Source organism: Sander vitreus, chromosome 14 (genome assembly GCF_031162955.1).
Source record: "Sander vitreus isolate 19-12246 chromosome 14, sanVit1, whole genome shotgun sequence".
NCBI lineage: Eukaryota > Metazoa > Chordata > Actinopteri > Perciformes > Percidae > Sander > Sander vitreus.
Window position 1 is genome coordinate 25197816 of NC_135868.1, and position 18125 is coordinate 25215940.

The 18125-nt window shown below is 41.5% G+C and overlaps 2 protein-coding genes across 2 annotated transcripts; one reads left to right on the top strand and one right to left on the bottom strand.

Annotated features, from left to right (window-relative positions):
- Positions 1 to 8159: 8159 nt before the first annotated feature.
- On the bottom strand, positions 8160 to 14203 carry nudc (nudC nuclear distribution protein). Its single transcript, XM_078267060.1, has 9 exons — positions 14026 to 14203; positions 13204 to 13281; positions 12880 to 13089; positions 12707 to 12787; positions 12499 to 12612; positions 11310 to 11504; positions 10238 to 10321; positions 10007 to 10125; positions 8160 to 8482 (listed from the first exon to the last, which is right to left on the bottom strand). Exons 1-9 carry the CDS (start codon positions 14098 to 14100, stop codon positions 8431 to 8433), a joined length of 1008 nt encoding a protein of 335 aa, XP_078123186.1. The 5' UTR covers positions 14101 to 14203; the 3' UTR covers positions 8160 to 8430.
- A 100-nt stretch (positions 14204 to 14303) lies between these two features.
- nr0b2b (nuclear receptor subfamily 0, group B, member 2b) lies at positions 14304 to 18028 on the top strand. Its single transcript, XM_078267061.1, has 3 exons — positions 14304 to 14621; positions 15959 to 16688; positions 17662 to 18028. Exons 2-3 carry the CDS (start codon positions 16145 to 16147, stop codon positions 17901 to 17903), a joined length of 786 nt encoding a protein of 261 aa, XP_078123187.1. The 5' UTR covers positions 14304 to 14621; positions 15959 to 16144; the 3' UTR covers positions 17904 to 18028.
- The last annotated feature ends 97 nt before the right edge of the window (positions 18029 to 18125 follow it).

Sequence of the window (18125 nt, forward strand, 5' to 3'; positions counted from 1 at the left end):
ACGTGCAAGTAGTCATTAAACAGTAAGTGTTCTATTATTATGTTATTATATATTTGTATTATTATTACAGGTGCATTGATGTTTAAGCCAGATTTTAATCTTGTCGTTGTTTGCGGTTGAGGTCAATACTACCTACGTGGGTAGTTTATGTATAAAACAGTATCATAATTCCATCGTATTGAACATATGTTTTGCATATATTGTCACGAAAATGTATTGTATGAGGTACCTACCCATAGTCAGCGTATTACCTACAGTAATACTTTGGCGACGACAGTTCATTTCCAGGATAATCACCGGAAAATCCGGCGGCGACGTGTGTTGCCGTTGTCTTACTCCGATCTCTTCGGGAAACAACAACAGACTTGGAGCTAGCAAGTTTTGAAGACAATTTGGACTGTGCAACAAGGCAGGCCTGCTTGGTTCTTTCGGGGAATGATTGTAAAGATTTACAAAGAATATCTTTACGCAATTTCCTCTCTAACTGGGTTGTTTTGGGACCGATTGGTGGGTTTGCTGGTGTGCTGTGGACGTACAGTACACACGGAGATACACTGGTAAAAGTAAATGTTGTTTAACCATGTATCCAGCTAATTTAAATAGCTCACATTACTGTACTGTGTGAACAGTTAACTTTATTTAATATTGTATGTGGCGTGTGGTCTGTTGCGTGGTTGCAGGAGGGTTTAATTCTGCAGTAACATGTATACAAACACAACAATGTGTGTTGTCACATGTATAGGCCCATTCAGTGGCTTTCTTAACAGGTTATTTAGTCACAGAGTAGAATGCAATGTACAGCAATTTGTACAGATGGACTGTAGTTGCAACATTTAGACAGCAGCATCAAATGCAACTTTATGTAACATTTGTTGTGCTTGGTGCAAAGCATTTGCCATATCACCGACCCCATTACATGTATTTTCATACATTTACACATATGTACAGTATGTATGTACCATCTTGAGTTTCTGCACACCAATCCAACTGATTTGTATTTGACATGTCTTTCTATGCATATCTCATATGTATTCAATACTCTCATATTTGTAATATTTGATTCACTGGACCAATATGGAATACTGGACATTATTTTGATATTAGCCAGTATTTGTAAATCATGCTGGGCTATCACTAGTATGTAACACTACTGTGTCTACAAGCTCTACCAGATATAGTACAGTGAGTATAGCTTTTTTATTATAGCTATTATTCATAGGGTTGGAGTTGGAAAGTGGAATGACTTCAGTAAACAAAAAAAGCCAAAAAGAGTCACTGAGCCCTTGTGTTTCATCTCCAGTGTGTGTGTGTGTGTGTGTGTGTGTGTGTGTGTGTGTGTGTGTGTGTGTGTGTGTGTGTGTGTGTGTGTGAGTACCTGTTTATGAGCAGTTGTCCAGACTTAGTGGGGAGGATGTTTGCTGATGGTCTTTGCTCAGTCTGGAGCGATAAACAGATCCTGCTGGGCCCAGAGCCATCTCTGCTCTCTCACTTACACACTGTGTGTGTGTGTGTGTGTGTGTGTGTGTGTGTGTGTGTGTGTGTGTGTGTGTGTGTGTGTGTGTTAATCTGAGGACCCTGAGCTCACTGAAGCCTTTGTTCTTCAAGATGGCTGATCTGCTCTGTACACCCCAGCCTGCAGCCTGTGTTGGCCTTCACTAATTGACAATTGGAGATGGACTTTGCACACTGGCCCTTCTCTCCACCCCTGGAAGTGTGTGTTACAAATACGCTTTACAGAGTGTGCCCAGCACCCAGGTGTGGAGGACGGAGGACTCTAAACAACAGATGCAGATGTTGAATTGGCTCACTCTTGCCTTATTGTGACTGTAGTTATTAGTTTTAGCTGTAGAAGAGGGGTAGTGTAGGGTAAAACTCACCGAAACTACATGTTCCATCTGTTTTAGTGACAGAATTGGAGTTTATTAATTACATAAACGAAAAGTATCAAAGAAAGAAAAACAAAAAAAGGAAGCAGACACTGACAGGGAGTGAAGTTAGACTTGTGATTTCATCCAATGGGGCAAATCTAAATCTGACAGATGAGGAAGATGCCAGTCTCCTGTCTCATCTTCGTCCTGGTGTCCCCTCACGTATCCCTCCTTCACTTCCAGGAATAAGCCACAGAGCAGCCTTACGGAAGACGACAGAAGGGCGAAGCGGCCTCCGCAAACACCACGATTATGATGGTGAGTCACATTGTGCAAGGCCTTGCGGGTGATTTACGAGGGGCCGCTGCCAAAAAACAAGTTGTCAAGTCTGGAACAGCGAGTCAGCGCAGCGGCGGGGAGGTGTGTTTGCAGACCGCCCCCTCGTCCGCCCCAAAACCCCAACCCCGTCCCTCTGATGTCTGTGTGTCTTCGTTAATGAAGAAATTCTGGTACCTTGGTGAGACATTGCTCTCAGCTGAGCAGACTCTGCCTCCTCCGTGCCCTCAACCCCTGCACAGTCATACAGCTGCCCCACCCATACACAATCCCATCAGGCCTCTGGCTTCACCTCCCTTGCAGTTAACGGATCTACAATGTTCCTAACCTATGGCAGGGTTAGGCAGAATCCTTGCATTTCACATCTTTTTGCCACCAAATTTCATAGTAACAACTGAAGGCTGACAACATGTTTGTGGTTGTTAATGTGATTATTAGATGTCGGTTGCCATTATGTAGAGGCAAATCGGATTTTGAGCGGTTCCCGTACTTTCTGTTCCAATGAATTTCACCGTCATGCTGTATGCTACAAGATCAAATTTGAAGATGTTTTGCAAATCAACTCATACTAGAGTTCTGCAGTGGCCTAAAACAGAGACCCAGACTGACTGGAAACGACTGTTAATGCCAAATTTGAGACCAAAAATTAACCAAATCTATATATTTTCTTTATTATGTCCATTATTGACTGTTAGCTTGCCAGGCTAACACAACACATTGGCTCTCTGTCTCGCTCTGTCTCTTTTCCTTTTCCCTCTTGGCTTTCCTTGAACACATAACTCGCATGGACGGAGAGTTGTCTGAAAGTTGTAAGTCTTTTGGTAGCTGTGCCAAGAGAAATCTCAATCATTCCAAATCTTACAGAGACGGAGAGTGTAGGTATATGTAAGGAGATAACATAGGCACAGGCTAATTATTGCTAACTAAAATGCTAGTTAACATTAGTAATTACACTTAAACAGCTAATGTGAGACGAAACTGCCTGCGCGCTTCTCCTGTACTGTGCGGTAATTTCTCTACTGTGCGACAGTATGTTGCGTGGTTTATGACACAATCGTTAGCCTATCTTTACAAAAACCTGCTACGGAGCCATAACATGAGATACAAGGTAATGGAGCCTTTTATACATTGTCGTGTTTCTTTAGAAATAAACAATGGTCAAATAGAGTCTTTAAACGCTTCAGATGTAAAGTTATTTGCTGTCAAAGTGGCGCCAAAATGAATGGCAGTCAATGGAATGCTAACGGGAGGTGATGACTTGGTAGCATCAAAATGGCGCCATAGGAGCTACGCGGTCCGAGGAGAAGCTTACCCCCTTGGGGGTATGTGGAAAGATTGTGGAGCAGCTCAACTAATTAAAAAAAATAGAAATTATTTTATTAAAAGAATATATCAGCTGTAACACCTGAACACCAGTAGTGCTTGCAATCTAGTTAGCAAGCAAACACATACATTTAAACAGGTAGTTAGCAAAAAGTAATGAATAAATGGTAGAAAGAATAGCTAAAAGTATTGCATAAGCAGCTGAAATGGTTAGCTAAACGTAGGCCTACTGACTAAACAGTTAAAATAATTAGCTAAAAGTAACAAATAAACAGTTGAAATAGTTTGTTAAAAGTATTGCATAAGGAGCTAAAATGGTTAGCTAAAAATAGGCCTACTGACTAAGCAGTTCAAATAATTAGCTAAAAGTAATGGATAAACAATTGAAATAGTTAGCTAAAAGTATTGCATAAGCAGCTGAAATTGTTAGCTGAAAGTAGGCCTACTGACTAAGCAGTTCAAATAATTAGCTAAAAGTAATGGATAACAGTTCAAACATTTAGCAATCTAAATATTGACATTTCAACAAATATGAAAAAATTAACAATATCTACTTTTATATCATGAAAATTGTTAGACATTTGGAACATACATTGGGAAGCTCTGGGGGTACCTCAGACAAAAAAAGGTTGGGAACCACTGCTTCAGATCCCTGTGACATGCCCTATCTGGTAATATACCTCACGACCTAAAAATCAAAAGTCAAACATGGCAACCTGCACGTTGCAATCAGCAAATCAGCCTTTGCAAAAACACTATTGTCCCAATGAGACAGATATCTGAGGAGTGATTTTTTAACTACATGAGCAATTTCACACATTAGGAAGACTTGCTAGCCAGCATAAGCTAATGTATGTTTCCTCCGGTCACCACAGGGATGGTGACAGCCTCTCACCATCCTGACAGACCAGTCCAGTTAGCTGTGGACAGTCACACGAGCAGAAAAGACTTGTAAGCAAACTGGTCCTCACTGAAGTAACATTTAGCAGAGGTGCATGATATCCAGTGTGGTCTGAGTGAGAAAGTGTGTCTTTCACTCATTGGTAGCAGCATGCTGATTATCCCCAGGGTTCAGCCGGCGTGTCAACCACTGCATTCACACATAGTTCCATTTGAAAAGAGTAAATCACTGTGCATGTCTGAATGGCGATTGCAGCAAACTTCACCTGAAATCCTTATATTTTACTTCCAGCCTCAAATTTAAAGTGAAAATACAGCATTACAGATTTTACACATTAAAGTATGTATACATGTAGGCTATTGGGCAGTACTACTACGTATGTGGAAAGGCCTTTTGTGTCTCCACAGGGAGCTGTGTGGAGTTTAATGAGTTGCCTCAAGCTCAAGTGATGTCACTTGCAGGCAGCAAAGTTTGAAAATTGTAGTGAGCTTAGCAGACCTCTGTAGTAAAGCTGAAGATCTTTGCCTAATTTTTATCATTTTACACGGGCTTGGCTTTTCGCTCCGGGTTGCGCGGTGAATGAGTGGTCAGGTGATGAGTTTCGATTAGCGTGAAAATGGATGCTGAGGAGGTGAAACGGAGGCCTGCCTCTGGCAATTACGTTTTGGTTGCACCGGCAAAGAAAGCAAAGTATGAGGCGTGGAAAACTTTTGACCATGTGCATAATGACAATAATGAGCCAGTGCGTTATGTGAAATGCAAAAGACGCAACATCCTGTTAAAGTACGACAGCAAAACAACAGGGAATTCATCACTGATAAGGCATGTTGATCAGGGCTATTCAACACCTGCCAGTGCCCTGGATCAACCAACCTATAATCACAACGTTTGTTACGGCATCGAAACCCATTCCTGCAAAGGTGAAACAAACGGTGACGGAGAAGTGTGTCAGCTTTTGCTGTAAAGACATTAGGCCTTTTAATATCGTAAATAGCGAGGGGTTTGAATAATGTTGGGCTGTAGACGGGTTCAGGCTTTTAAAAAGCTGTCAATCAAAATGTTATTGTCGGGCTCGGGCCTTGTCGGGCCTAACTTTTAAGGCCCGATTACTAGGGCTGGGTACCGAAACCCGGTTCCACTATGGAGCCGGTTCTTATTCAACTGGTAGGAATCTGACCGGATTAGAACGCAAATTTCGGTTCCTCATTTCGGTTCCACTTAATGTGTCGACTGCAATATTTTCCCTCTGTCGCTCCGAAACGTACGTAATAATATCCCCCTTTCTCTGTAGCCCACCGTTAGCTAGCTACCGTAAATGTATGCTACTTTTAAAATGCCATATTTTCGGTCTTTGGTGTTTTTTGCCCCCAACGTCTCCTCCCAGGCAGCGCGGCGATGGTTATGTTTAGGGTTAAGGTTAGGGTTAGCTGCCTGGAAGGCGCCGTTGGAGGCAAAAAAACACCATCAAGCCATATTTTCCCTCTGGGCTCACCAAAACACACGTAAAAAAGCATATTACGGCTACCACATCTATAAAAGAGCCTTTCTTTGATGTCATTTTTCAGTTTTTCAAGAATCGGTTTAGGAATCAGAATCGTTTTAAAAATACCGGTTCGGCATCGGAATCGTAAAAATCCAAACGATACCCAACCCTACCGATTACAGCTCTACTCTGTAGCCCTCTGCTCATCTCTGCTAGAGGCCAGCAGCTCGAGGCTATATTATATCTGAACAACGTGGAATTAAAAACACAACATCCAACTAATCCAACCTCATAACAATGGAGATTTTGTGTGTCTGTGTATGCGTGTGCATGTATGTTTCGCTTTAGGCGTGTATGTGTGTATATATCGCTGTTGGGCAAAAACCTTGTATCTCCATATTTTGTCATTTTAATTCTTTTTTCATGAATCAATGCTATTGGTCAGCATTTACATTTCACTGCAAAGGGACTCCCAGGACACGATGCATGCATGTAACCCAGCTTTACTGTCAACCTAGTCTCGCTTTGCCAGACCTTCCTCCACGGCGCTGCGAAGGAGGGTCTGGCTAGTCCACACAGCATTCCCGAGGATGGGAGAAAAACTCGCTCTGGTTTATTGGCATTTCTTTGAACCAATCACAATCGTCCTGGGCGGCGCTAAGCACCGGACAGAGCCACTGTGCCGCTGCAAAATCGGACATCCGGCAGAAAAAGAGTGAAAACCCAGCGAAATTTCCGTCGGCAACGGAGCAATCTCAGAAGTGGAACGTTGTGAATTGACTGTACGATATACTGTATATTATTGGTCCTAACTTGAAGCCAAATATGTTTTCCTATAACACACAATTTATAAAATATTACACCACTTTTAGTGCATTAGCAAGAACAAAGCTGTATTGACTTTCCATACATATCTACTTGTCACTGTGGTGCTACCATCAGCAGCCCTTCCTCCCTGCTCTAGTTTTTCCTCATTATAGCAACATTCCTATAGTTTAATCAGTACATACATGCAGCGTGTTCCATTACTTATTTTAACATGAAATATTGATTTCATACAAATAAAATGAACTTAAAAAAGTTTTTACTCTTAAATTGACTCTTTAGTGCATTTTCACGAGTTATTTTAGAAATTGGACAAACACTAGACAAAAAAAAAAGAGTAAGACTTCACAGGCCGTCCTGATCTTGACTTATTCACCTAAAGCTGACATAAACTGATTTCTTCAAGTTCCTAATTAAAGTCTTATACTATAAATATGGTGGAAAGTTGTAGAAATGAGGTAATCATTGTACATAAACTACACATACATATAACGTGCAACCTCGATCCACTTTTAGGAAAACACTGCCCCCTTGTGGTTCAGAATTAAAGACCTTTCCAACCTGTGCAAGGTGCATCATACCTAGTCTAACACACGTAATATAAATTAACTGCAAATATGTTTACATCAAAAAACGTTTAGAAATCCGTTGCAATTAACCTGCATATTGACAACTCTTCACCCTCGTGTCGTCTTCACCGTCGTCCATGAACTTGTCGTTCCGGGTCAAAATTGAAAAAAAAAAAAAAAAAAGCGCTTTGTTTGGAACTTTTTTTGACGTTTTCTTTATGCTTTTGGCGTTTTTTTTTTTTTTTAAATTTTTATATTTTTTTAAAAATCATTTCTATCCCTCTTTTCACCGCTTATTTTTTTAATTCACGGTCAATAAACCTAATAAAATGACATCATTTTTGAGTTTGAAAAAAAGCAGATATGAATTATTCTAATAGAATAGTTAAGATCAGAGGATGCCATGAAATTAAATAAAACATCCAAAATTCAATGGAAGTAATCATTAATTTTACCTGTGAAGAACATGGATGTACATGTTGTATGGACACGCATGCATCCGTGTTATTTTGGGGCAATTTGGTTGTTAAGAAACCCCTATTTCTGATATAAAAAAAACGTTGAAAATGGGTCAAATTTGACCCGAGGACAACACAAGGGTTAACTAAACATGTTCTCATTGTAGGCCAGTAGCCTTTGGATGGGATCCAAACACAACACATGGCTGAGTTCAGTGACTCCGAAGGCTGCTAAAGCCACTAGCTTCGGCCTTAGCCTCTTCAAGGTTGCCAACTTCCAAATTCACAGCCAGTAAAAATACAAAAAGGCAATTAAATGTCACTGCTTACAATCATTTTCCGTTACATTCTATTTTTCTTCACTTGTAGGTTGTAAGCACTCATGCATCACATCACTTTCATTTTAAATTCCTTTATTAAAAAAACAAAAAAAATAACCCAGACACATCTTTAAATATTGAGACGACGTGCAAAGGGGAGAACGTGGGCATTTCAGTCATCAACCTTGTAATAATGATAACTAAAACATAAACCTATGCACTTAAGACATGACGGTCAGCAAAACCGTGTTCAGTATGGAGAGTAGAGATGAAGCCGACGTTACTGGCTGGCGTCGACTCGGATGTGATGCACATGAATGGTGATGTGGACCCAACAGCAGCGAGTCTCAGCTGAATTTGGCTTTAGAGAAATCCATCTCTGGGTGCTGAGCCATGAACCTGCGCAGACGGAAACAACAACCACATGCAGTCAGTCTTTTCTTTCAAAACGGCTTTTTAAACACGCGATAATGTCATTCCTCATTGCGTTTAGAGAGATTATTTTTTGGGGCATTTTAGGCCTTTATTTCCACAGGACAGCTGAAAACATGAAAGGGGGGAGAGAAAGAGAGAGAAGGGGGGGGGGGGGAGATGACATGCAGCAAAGGGCCGCAGGTCGGAGTCGAACCCGCTGCATCGAGGAGTAAACCTCTACATATGTGCGCCTGCTCTACCCGGCCACACTGGTACATATGTTACAGCATCATGTTCTCACCCCTCTCTCAGTGTCTATTTTCGCCAACTATTTTGATAATCGATTAATCGGTTTGAGTTATTTTAGTTAGGGAAAAAAAGTCAAACTTCTGATTGCAGCTTGTAGAAATGTGAATATTGTTCCAGTTTCTTCTCTCCTCTGACAGTAAACTGAATATCTTTAAGTTGTGGACAAAACAAGACATTTGAGGATGGCATCTTAGGCTTTGGAAAACACTAATCCACATTTTTCACCATTTTCTGTCATTGTATAGACCAAACAACTGATCGATTAATGGCGAAAATAATCAACAGACCAATCGATAATGAAAATAATCGTTGGCTGCAGCCCTAGTCTGAGACTTGGTACGTTTCTGGATAGTCAGCATGTTCCTGCAGGGCACAGACAGAAAACATTTTCTAACTTTAGCTATTGCACCTCCGTCTGGCTGAGGAGTGAATTACATTTTTTACATGGAAAAGATCCATAATCCCTCGGAGATGACACTAACAGACAACACATTGGATTGGAAAGACACAATGTGAACTTTGTGTCTATAAAAACAACTTTATATCCTGACTACGGTCACCACAGTAATACGGTTTAACCCTTATAAAAACAAAACAAAAAAACTATACGAGATCTGGAGGCAGCTTTAACGAGCGTGGAGAGGAAGTGGGGGTCAACATAACAGCAGGTCTCTTCTGGTGTGAACTGAGCCAGCAGTGATAAGACCGCGTCCTTCACATCGGCCTCGCAGCTCTGACGCTGGCCCACATCCAGCTCTCAACGCAGTTAACTACTGCTGTGTAATATTTGACATTATATTCTACGAGGGAAAAATCCTTAAGAGTTCTTAACCATCAGTTGTTCCATCCATTCCTCTTCCTAGACAGTGAAGTGACAGTTGCCTTTTTTATTTCTCTCTCCTTGAACCACGGCAGAGGCCGGTACAAACACCACGCTATCTTTTATTACCTGCTGTTACAGCAGACGAGCCTGGCCTTGAGCACAAATAGGCCACGCTGGGGGCAGAACTTGAAAGGCAGCTTTCGAATGTCACTCTTCCTACGAAGTCTTCGTACAACATAAAGTTTCTGTGAAACGGACCCTGAATGCAGCGTCTGCTTTGGAGAGTCGGTCGACATCGCTAAAAAGATGTCAGATCTTTTACGATTACTGAGCTAAACCGCACCGCCGCGTTATCGACGCAGCGAGTGGAAACCTACTTTTTAAGAATGTCTTGTTTCTTCTGCTCTTCAGATGTAGGCAGGCCCATTGATTTCTGCCTTTGGTCATACATCATCTTCTCCACCATACCGCGAGTCTCTCCGTCCAGGTCTGACAGCTGCTCAGCAGGACACGGACACACGGACACACACACACACACACAGTTAGGAGGATGGGGCAGGAAGGTGTTGCTGCAGATGTAATGGGGAGGCAGAATACACAATCTTTACCTTGGAGTTCTCTGGACTGACTTTCTTGGTGTTAATTTCTGGATCTGTGGTAATAATCCGGCTCCACCACTCCATTTTATTAATCTGAAATTAAAGAATAGGATTAGTGCTTTTATTCACTTTGAAACTGCTGAAGAGATGCAGACCAATGGCTAGAACAAGAGATGTGGACTTGAGACTTGACCAAAAAAAAGAAAAAAAAAAAAAAAAAGACTTGAGACTCGACGTGGAAGTTAACGACTCGAGACGTGACTTGACTTGAGGCATGATGACCCGCGTGTATTCCTAAATCTGAATGTCGTTTGAAAGCTGTGAAATATAAAGTAATATAATTTAATGTCGTCACTTGTGCCATCTTACTATCAAGTATGCTATACAGCGGCAGCAGCAGCGGCAACTGTGAATCATGATTGGACGACTCAAAAAAGCTCCCCGGGATATGATGGTTATGATTGGATGACGGGCTGTCAGTCAAACTCCTTGCTACGGCAACACACAACATCGAAGAGAAAAAAAAGTGACTTGATTTGGGACTTGCTGGAAAAAAAAAAAATGACTAGAGACTTGCTTAAAGTGCTCATATTATCAACAAACTGCTCCAAACAGCTCTATTGTAGTCCAGCCTTTACTTCCGGGACAAACGTGCGTCACTTTGTAACACCCGTTATAATGCTCCACTAGCTGCTAGCGTGGCACGGCCTCATACTCTGCTTCTGACTGGCTAGTAGTCCTTACCTAGCTACTGCTCATGTGCGACACCCAGCAAAGATGGGACAGAAGTGAGATGTCTCACTCTGTAGCTAAAACAGAGAGCTCAACACACAGGGTGAAAAGAGGAGCTGCAGCAATGTGCAGTACGACAAATATATGGCGTTTTCTGAAAATTAAACCATGTAAACCTATTCTGATATAACCTCTAAATATAATTATGAACCTGAAAATGAGCATAATGTGAGCACTTTAAGACTTGGACCAAATGACTCGAGACTTACTCGGGACTTACTCGGGACTTGAGCAAAGATGACAACGCTGGTTCGAACCTACAGTGACCCACACATACTTGCGTTCTCACCTTTTCTAAGTGGACTGTAACAACCTTGCCGTCGTCGAGGAGCCAGGAGCTTTCTTCTACCTTCACTTCGTTGCAAAGCTGGCCTTCAATAACCGGAGGGTGTCCCTTCAGGCCCACCTTGATGGAGCGCCGCTGGATGTCGACCACTACGTCTCTCCCTTTGATGCGGAACTTCACGTCAAAAGGCACGACCAGCTGTAGGAGGATGTTCAAATGTAACACTGCTGTTAGATTCTGTTTACGGTAGGGCTGTACCGAACACCATTTTTTAAAGCTTCGGGGCAGGGGCAGCGTTTTTTTTTTTTACTTTCATAGTGTTTAAAACTTTAGTTTTTTTGTAGCAGCGAGAGAGACAATGATGCTCCCCGTCACGGGACTCGCACGCCGTGACACAGACTGACGAGTCTGAAAGCCGGCGGTTAACGTCACACGGTTGTCCAGCGCAGGTTGACGCCGGGTTGCTTTTCTCCAAAAGTTGAAGCCGACTTAACTTTTTGCAGGACTGTCTGACGAGTGACGAATGACTACACCTATAGACCATTTCCAATTTATATTACATTACACTGACTCACTTACCGTTTTAATGTTTCCAGATGTTTGATATCAGGACGAGGAGCTGACAGAACTGACAGGTTGAACGTTGTCCAATTAGAAACGGACGCACCGCGGTGACGCTTTTGGCGGCGCTCTTCGTTTAATAGTCGAATCGGAAGAAAGCGAACGTTTTGACAATGAACTACCTCAACACAACAGTATGTGGAGTGAAAGTGGACGGGCCCAATAACCTCTGAATAGTTCTACTTGTTAAATTGCAATCTATGTCGGCAAGATCATTTTAAAAAGGCAACCGCGACTACATTGTGCGTCTGCCCTATTTCTGATACCGTGGCGGCAGACATTTTGCCAATGGCGGGCCGCCACTACAAAAATCAACATGGAGGAAACCCTGTACCTTTATCAAATCGCATGACAATGATATGAGATGAAAAGGATGGTATATTAACAGCAACAAACTTTTTGCAGCACACCTGGGTCTGCCGTTACAGCAAAAACAGTCACGAAAGAAGGAGAGGATGATTAAAAAAAAACAACAAAAAAAACCCAACACCTACTCTGAGAGGCTTGGGGAAACAAGTTGGTGATGCAGAAGCAGTCCACAGAAATCAACAATCAGTCAAAAGGCACTCACATCAACTTCAGACAGGGACTGTGTCCACTTGTAGTTTGGCAGGTCAGCTCCGTTTCCTGCGTTGGGCTTCAGTTTATCTTTGTCCTTCTCATCCTCCTCTCCATCTGAGTCGGACTGGGGAAATGGAAATGAAGATGAGCACGTCAACTGGGAACGGGTTTTACTGCTCAGCAACACCAAACGGTCTCACCGAAATGTGTCCACTCACCCCCTTCTCTTTTTCTACTTTGTCCGATGACTTTTCTGTGTTTGTTGTAGCAGTCTCCTTTTTCTCCTCTTCTTTCTTTTTCTAAAATTTCAAAACACCACAGATCAATGCATTATTGATGTTCGTACCAGAACAGCAGCAGCAGTGATTCACGCGAGGCTCCCAGATTTCACCTTGTCAAGTTCAGACTGAAGTTTCTCCGCTTCTTCGTCAGTCAGCTCCTGAATTCTGGGGCCGTCGTCATTTTTCTTTTTTTTCTCTTCCTCTGCTAGCTTGGCCGCTCTTTTGGCTTTCTCTTTCTTTTCCTTCTCCTGTTTCATCTGCTTCTCTTTGTGGGACTTGAGCGCCAGCTGACTGTGGTGGGTGAGAGCATCTTTGACTAGCTAAAAAAACAAAAAAACAAAGAAGACGAGGACAGAAATGAGGTATTCCGCTGCTGCCACTCCATAGTACAGTACATATTCTTAAATGCAGCTGCAGACAGTAACATCGCTCACCTTCTCTGCGGCACCTGGATCTCCACCGGTGAAGAAATCGGTTTTGCGGCGGAGGAAGCTGAAAAATGTGTTTACTAACTGTTGAGGGAAAAAAAAATATATATATAATAATAATAATAATAATAATAATAATAATATGAGGCTGTAGCAAAATCCATCCCAGTTTAATTTGGACTTGAGCATTGTTTGCATGGATATATTTATCAGCTTCAAGGCTGATTTGCATATGAACATTCCATTTTTTTCTTCCAATCCTCCATACCCTCCTGTTATTTATTGCTTGAGATTTATCCTTCCTTTACTCAATTGTCTCAGCCTTCTCATAATTAAATGTTTATTTTATTATTAGAAACCTAGCTATGTGAAAGGAAAACTGATTCTTCTAGAAATTTCAGCCATTTGACACTACCCACACAGGGCCCAGCATCCCAGTGCTGCATGCATACAAATGTTTAATTGTGCAACGAATATTCATAGCATCTTTCAGGGAAATAGCTTCTTTAGAAAATGAGTTTTACAAGAACTAAAATGAGATTTGACTGAAATTTCGTGCTGCTTTGTTAGTCACATGTATGCCGAATTCAACAGAACAGTCCATTGATAAAAGACGTAAGGTAATGGTCTGTCCAGTATTAATAATTATAACAATATTAGCTGAAACCTGTACAATAGTTGAAATCCATCTGCCGTTTCTTAACGTCAATGCTTAAGGCGAGGTGTACGGTCATATTATACATCCATCGTGCCTACTAGCATTACAGGCTACTATTAGCTTCAACATTAGCACGTCAGCGTTAACATGTAAGCGACACACTAACATACCTCTTGTATCCCTCCTTCGTGTTGTTGCGCCATAACAAGCAACATGCCGTCATACTTTTCTTCATCGTCACCCATATTGGTGGCTTAAGAGACCGTTGAATTAAATGTTAGCTGTGACAATGACAAGCAAAAAGTGTGACAGGCCCGTACGTAGTCACACCACTCACTTCCTGGAAACAAACCCCGCCCACGCTAGATTTGACCAATTGTAACAATGCATTTTAAATGACAGGCGAGAAATCCAATAAAGTGAGAGCAGAAAGAGGCGCCCAGGAAGAATATTCTAGAAACCATAAAAAAAAAACGAACGCAACGAACATTGGTGTAATTGCTTTATAAATTTACTTTTGCCATTGTGAGTCCATAGCCACAATGTAGTGGACAATAATATTAGACTAGAACATTCCGCAAGACATTTTGACAGTGTGCCTACAACTTGTTGCACATGCGAACAACACTAGCTACGTATTAATAGCAGTAGCTGTATTGACGCACATAGGTCACGCTGTCACTGAGAGAGAGATGGAATACAGTTGTTTAACAATAGCAATAGGGAATGGATGGATGGGCTTACAAGACACCACACATGCGTACAGGTCAGGACCAGAGTACAGCGTAGTACCACTTACCGTTTCTTTGCTTTTTAAAAAAAAAATTTCACACAGTGTATACTTCCATACTTTGAAAATTGAGAATATGTTTTTGCACTGCTGGAGAAAACTGTACCACCTAAAGTAATGCAAAAAAATGTGTCTAGGTCGACCAAAAGGCTACTAAGAACCATTGATGATGTGTGGGAAAATGTCAGAGACCTCAGAGAAAACAAACCCAACCACAAGGAATTACAGTTACATTATATATTCATAATAATATAAAAATAGACATTTATTATTTATAATACATATTTTTTTTAACAGCATTGTCATTGTCACAATGCCTGGCTCCCCCTGGCAGTCATCTTCTATCTCTGAAAGTACACAAAAGGAAAGACATCAGTGATGACAATATTAAAGCAGCGAGAATCAATTCAGTCAAGAACTCCAAAAAGCTACATAGTTTTGTATACATTTGTGCATGCGCTCATCAAAATAGTAATAATAATATAGAAAGAGAAATGGCTTTCTTCCCCCAAGACATATAATTTCACAACCTAAGGGGGTTCATGGTGTTAGCTGTATGTTCTGTATTTTGTATAAGTTATTTTGTTAATACCAGGAAAAGATACAGGTGCAGATGTCACTTATAACTCATAACGATGGCAAACCACACAATGTCTGGCGTCTTTGCCTGATAAATGGCTTCTCCAAAGTACTTTCCAGCTTTGCAATTTCTGATTTTGTACATTCATACTGTGTAGCCTAAATTACAATTATGGATGCTACCAACAAAGGCAGCTGGGCAGTTTATGCCAGTTTAATTGTTAGGTCAAAGAATAAACCAGCTATCATTTTTAAGATGTTACAAGTATTATTAAGTAGTATGTATGTTAGAAATCATAAAAAAGTATTTTCACGGACGATTACTGTAGTGCTACTGGAGACCACAGATATTATTAGTGAGTGATATCCATAGGTTCACAGCTCCGTCTTGGGCCCAGGTAACATACATACTGACTCAACCTTAATTAAGCATGCTTTTTTTTTTGAAGAGTTTGGTGCCTTCATCTTGAAACACAGAAAGAAGCATTTAATTATTACAGTCAGGTAAACCTGAAAAAAACAGAAAACAGTTTTAGTCCTCATAACCTATAAAAAAACAATCATTGCATCCGTTCATGCAGTTCCAAGGTGTAACTGGGGCACAGGTCAGGTGGCACCCTGTGCGTTGACCCCGTCAGTCCTTGATAGACTGGTACAGGCTGAGTTAATGACTGAGGTAAACATGATAAATGTCATTCACCCCACCCGCTTCTGCATTTCCCTTCCCTGTGCAGCTGCAGAGTTTAACTAGCCTTATCTTCGCCACGTGGAGGGAACCAAGATCCGTCTGCATGGCAAGTCCAGCGTCCCTGTTCTTTCCTTTAATGCAGGGTCTTTAAAAGGAGGGCCAAGGCTGAGTTTGGACAATAGATGGCAGGTGACATCCTGGATAAATTTTGCAGATTACTTTTTCCTTCATAATGTTTCCCCTGGAAGAGATTGCAAACAGGACTTGCTCTGGTTACCGGACTCAGCATCCTCACACTATCCTTTATAACATCTTGAGCGGGAGGGAGATTGGCTACCTCAACAACAAACTGAAGGGTAACGCCACAGTACACAACTGCCACTGTGAGCGGAGGAGGACAGTTTGCCTCAAGGACCCAAAGGCCACCGGCCAAGTGGCCTCCGGCGTGCTGGAGAAAACCGTCCGCTTCGTGAGAAGTTTACCATCGTTCAGTCAGCTTCCATCACGAGACCAGTCGTCGTTGTTAAGACACTGCTGGGTTCCTTTATTGGTCCTGGGGCTTGCCCAAGAAAAGATAGTGTTTGAAGTGACCGACATGCCAAATTCAAGCATCCTCAGACAGATTCTGCTTGGACCAGGACTCACCGGAAAGGAGGCTGATCAACCAACTCTGGCTGGGGTCCACAAGTTAAGATCTTGCTTGCATCTGCTGTGGAATCTGGATCTCAGTCCAAGGGAATACGCTTACCTGAAGGGTGCCTTGTTGTTTAACCCAGGTAAAAACTCATTTTTATTAGTTGTGTTTGACGCTGGGCGATAGGGAAAAACAATCAAATATCAGGGCATTATTTTTGACCAAATACATCAATGGCGAAATTGTAGGGTTGACTATTCGTGCTTTCACAAAATATTAACACAATAAGAGATTCGATAAACAATCACCAATAATGTGCATACAATTGCTAGGTGGGTAAAGGCAAATAGTAAAACAGCGTGTACGTCTGGTAAGTTCAGAAAATGATATCACTTTACTGTAATGCAGCCTTTAAAACCAGGCAAAGACACGCTCGTGTCATATCACGATATTAGGCTATCCTTAATTTAAGACGATATCTAGCCTCATTTATCGATGTCGATATAATATTGAGATATTGCCCAGTAGGGCTGCACAATATTAGGAAAATATGTAATTGCGATTATTTTGACTGATATTGCGATATGATTCACGATATTGGAGGTAATGATCATTTTTGTATCATTATAGATAGATAGATAGTTTATTCATCCCGAAGGAAATTGTAGGCATCCAGTAGCTTAGACAACCACAACACAACAAACACATATATCACACATAAACAAGAGTAAAAATAAAGATCACTCAGAGAAATGCAATGACCATGATACGGTGCTACGGTAGAGTGTGTGCAATGGTGGTAGTGCAAAAGTGAACAGTGCAGGGATTGAACAGTGCAATAGATTATTAAATATGAACTATGACTATGAAATATTAACTGGCTTTGAATGAGAACAACAAAGATTTTTTTTCTTTAGTCTGTAGGATAGGATTTGTAGGCCACAATACTTTATTTTAGAATGGTTTGACAGATATTTTGCCTTTAACATATATTGCGCCCCCTTTCCCCCTGATTTTCAGCCCTATTGCCCAGCCCTAGTTGTGTTTCCATAGCCCTTCTCATGAAGTTGTTAGATATGAGCTTAAAACAGAAACTTCTCTTTCATGCGCTACAGCTGTGCAAGGACTGAGCGCCTCGTTGTCTGTTGAAGGCCTCCAACAGGAAGCTCAGAGAGCTCTCCGAGAAGCTGTCCGCCTCCTGCACCCAGAGGACCCCGCTCGCCTCAGCCACGTCCTTCTAGCAGCCTCCAGCATCCAGGCAGTCAGCCACGGCATGGTCACGGAGCTCTTCTTCAAGCCAGTTATTGGCAACACCAATATGTTACACTTATTAACAGACATGTTGTTTTTGCAATGAGAAACCAGAACGTGTTGTAATGTACGACAGACTTACTATACAGACTTATGATACATCTCAAGGGGTTTAACCTAATAAAGAAATGTGAGTACTTATTTGAAAAGCACACAAAATAAACCTTTCAGCATCTTCTTCGGCTTGATGAAGTTATAATTTTTGTGAAAAAAATGGCCAGACCTTAAAAAAAAAAAAAGGTGCGTACTTTGACTCCCTCATATGGCC

Coding starts and splice junctions, on each gene's coding strand:
- nudc (XM_078267060.1), bottom strand. CDS start 14,100: ATGGGTGACGATGAAGAAAAGTATGACGGCATGTTGCTTGTTATGGCG. Junction 12,788..12,879: donor TTCAGTCTGAACTTGACAAG/GTGAAATCTGGG, acceptor TTGAAATTTTAG/AAAAAGAAAGAAGAGGAGAA. Junction 10,126..10,237: donor TCAGTCCAGAGAACTCCAAG/GTAAAGATTGTG, acceptor CCTGCTGAGCAG/CTGTCAGACCTGGACGGAGA.
- nr0b2b (XM_078267061.1), top strand. CDS start 16,145: ATGTTTCCCCTGGAAGAGATTGCAAACAGGACTTGCTCTGGTTACCGG. Junction 16,689..17,661: donor TGCCTTGTTGTTTAACCCAG/GTAAAAACTCAT, acceptor CATGCGCTACAG/CTGTGCAAGGACTGAGCGCC.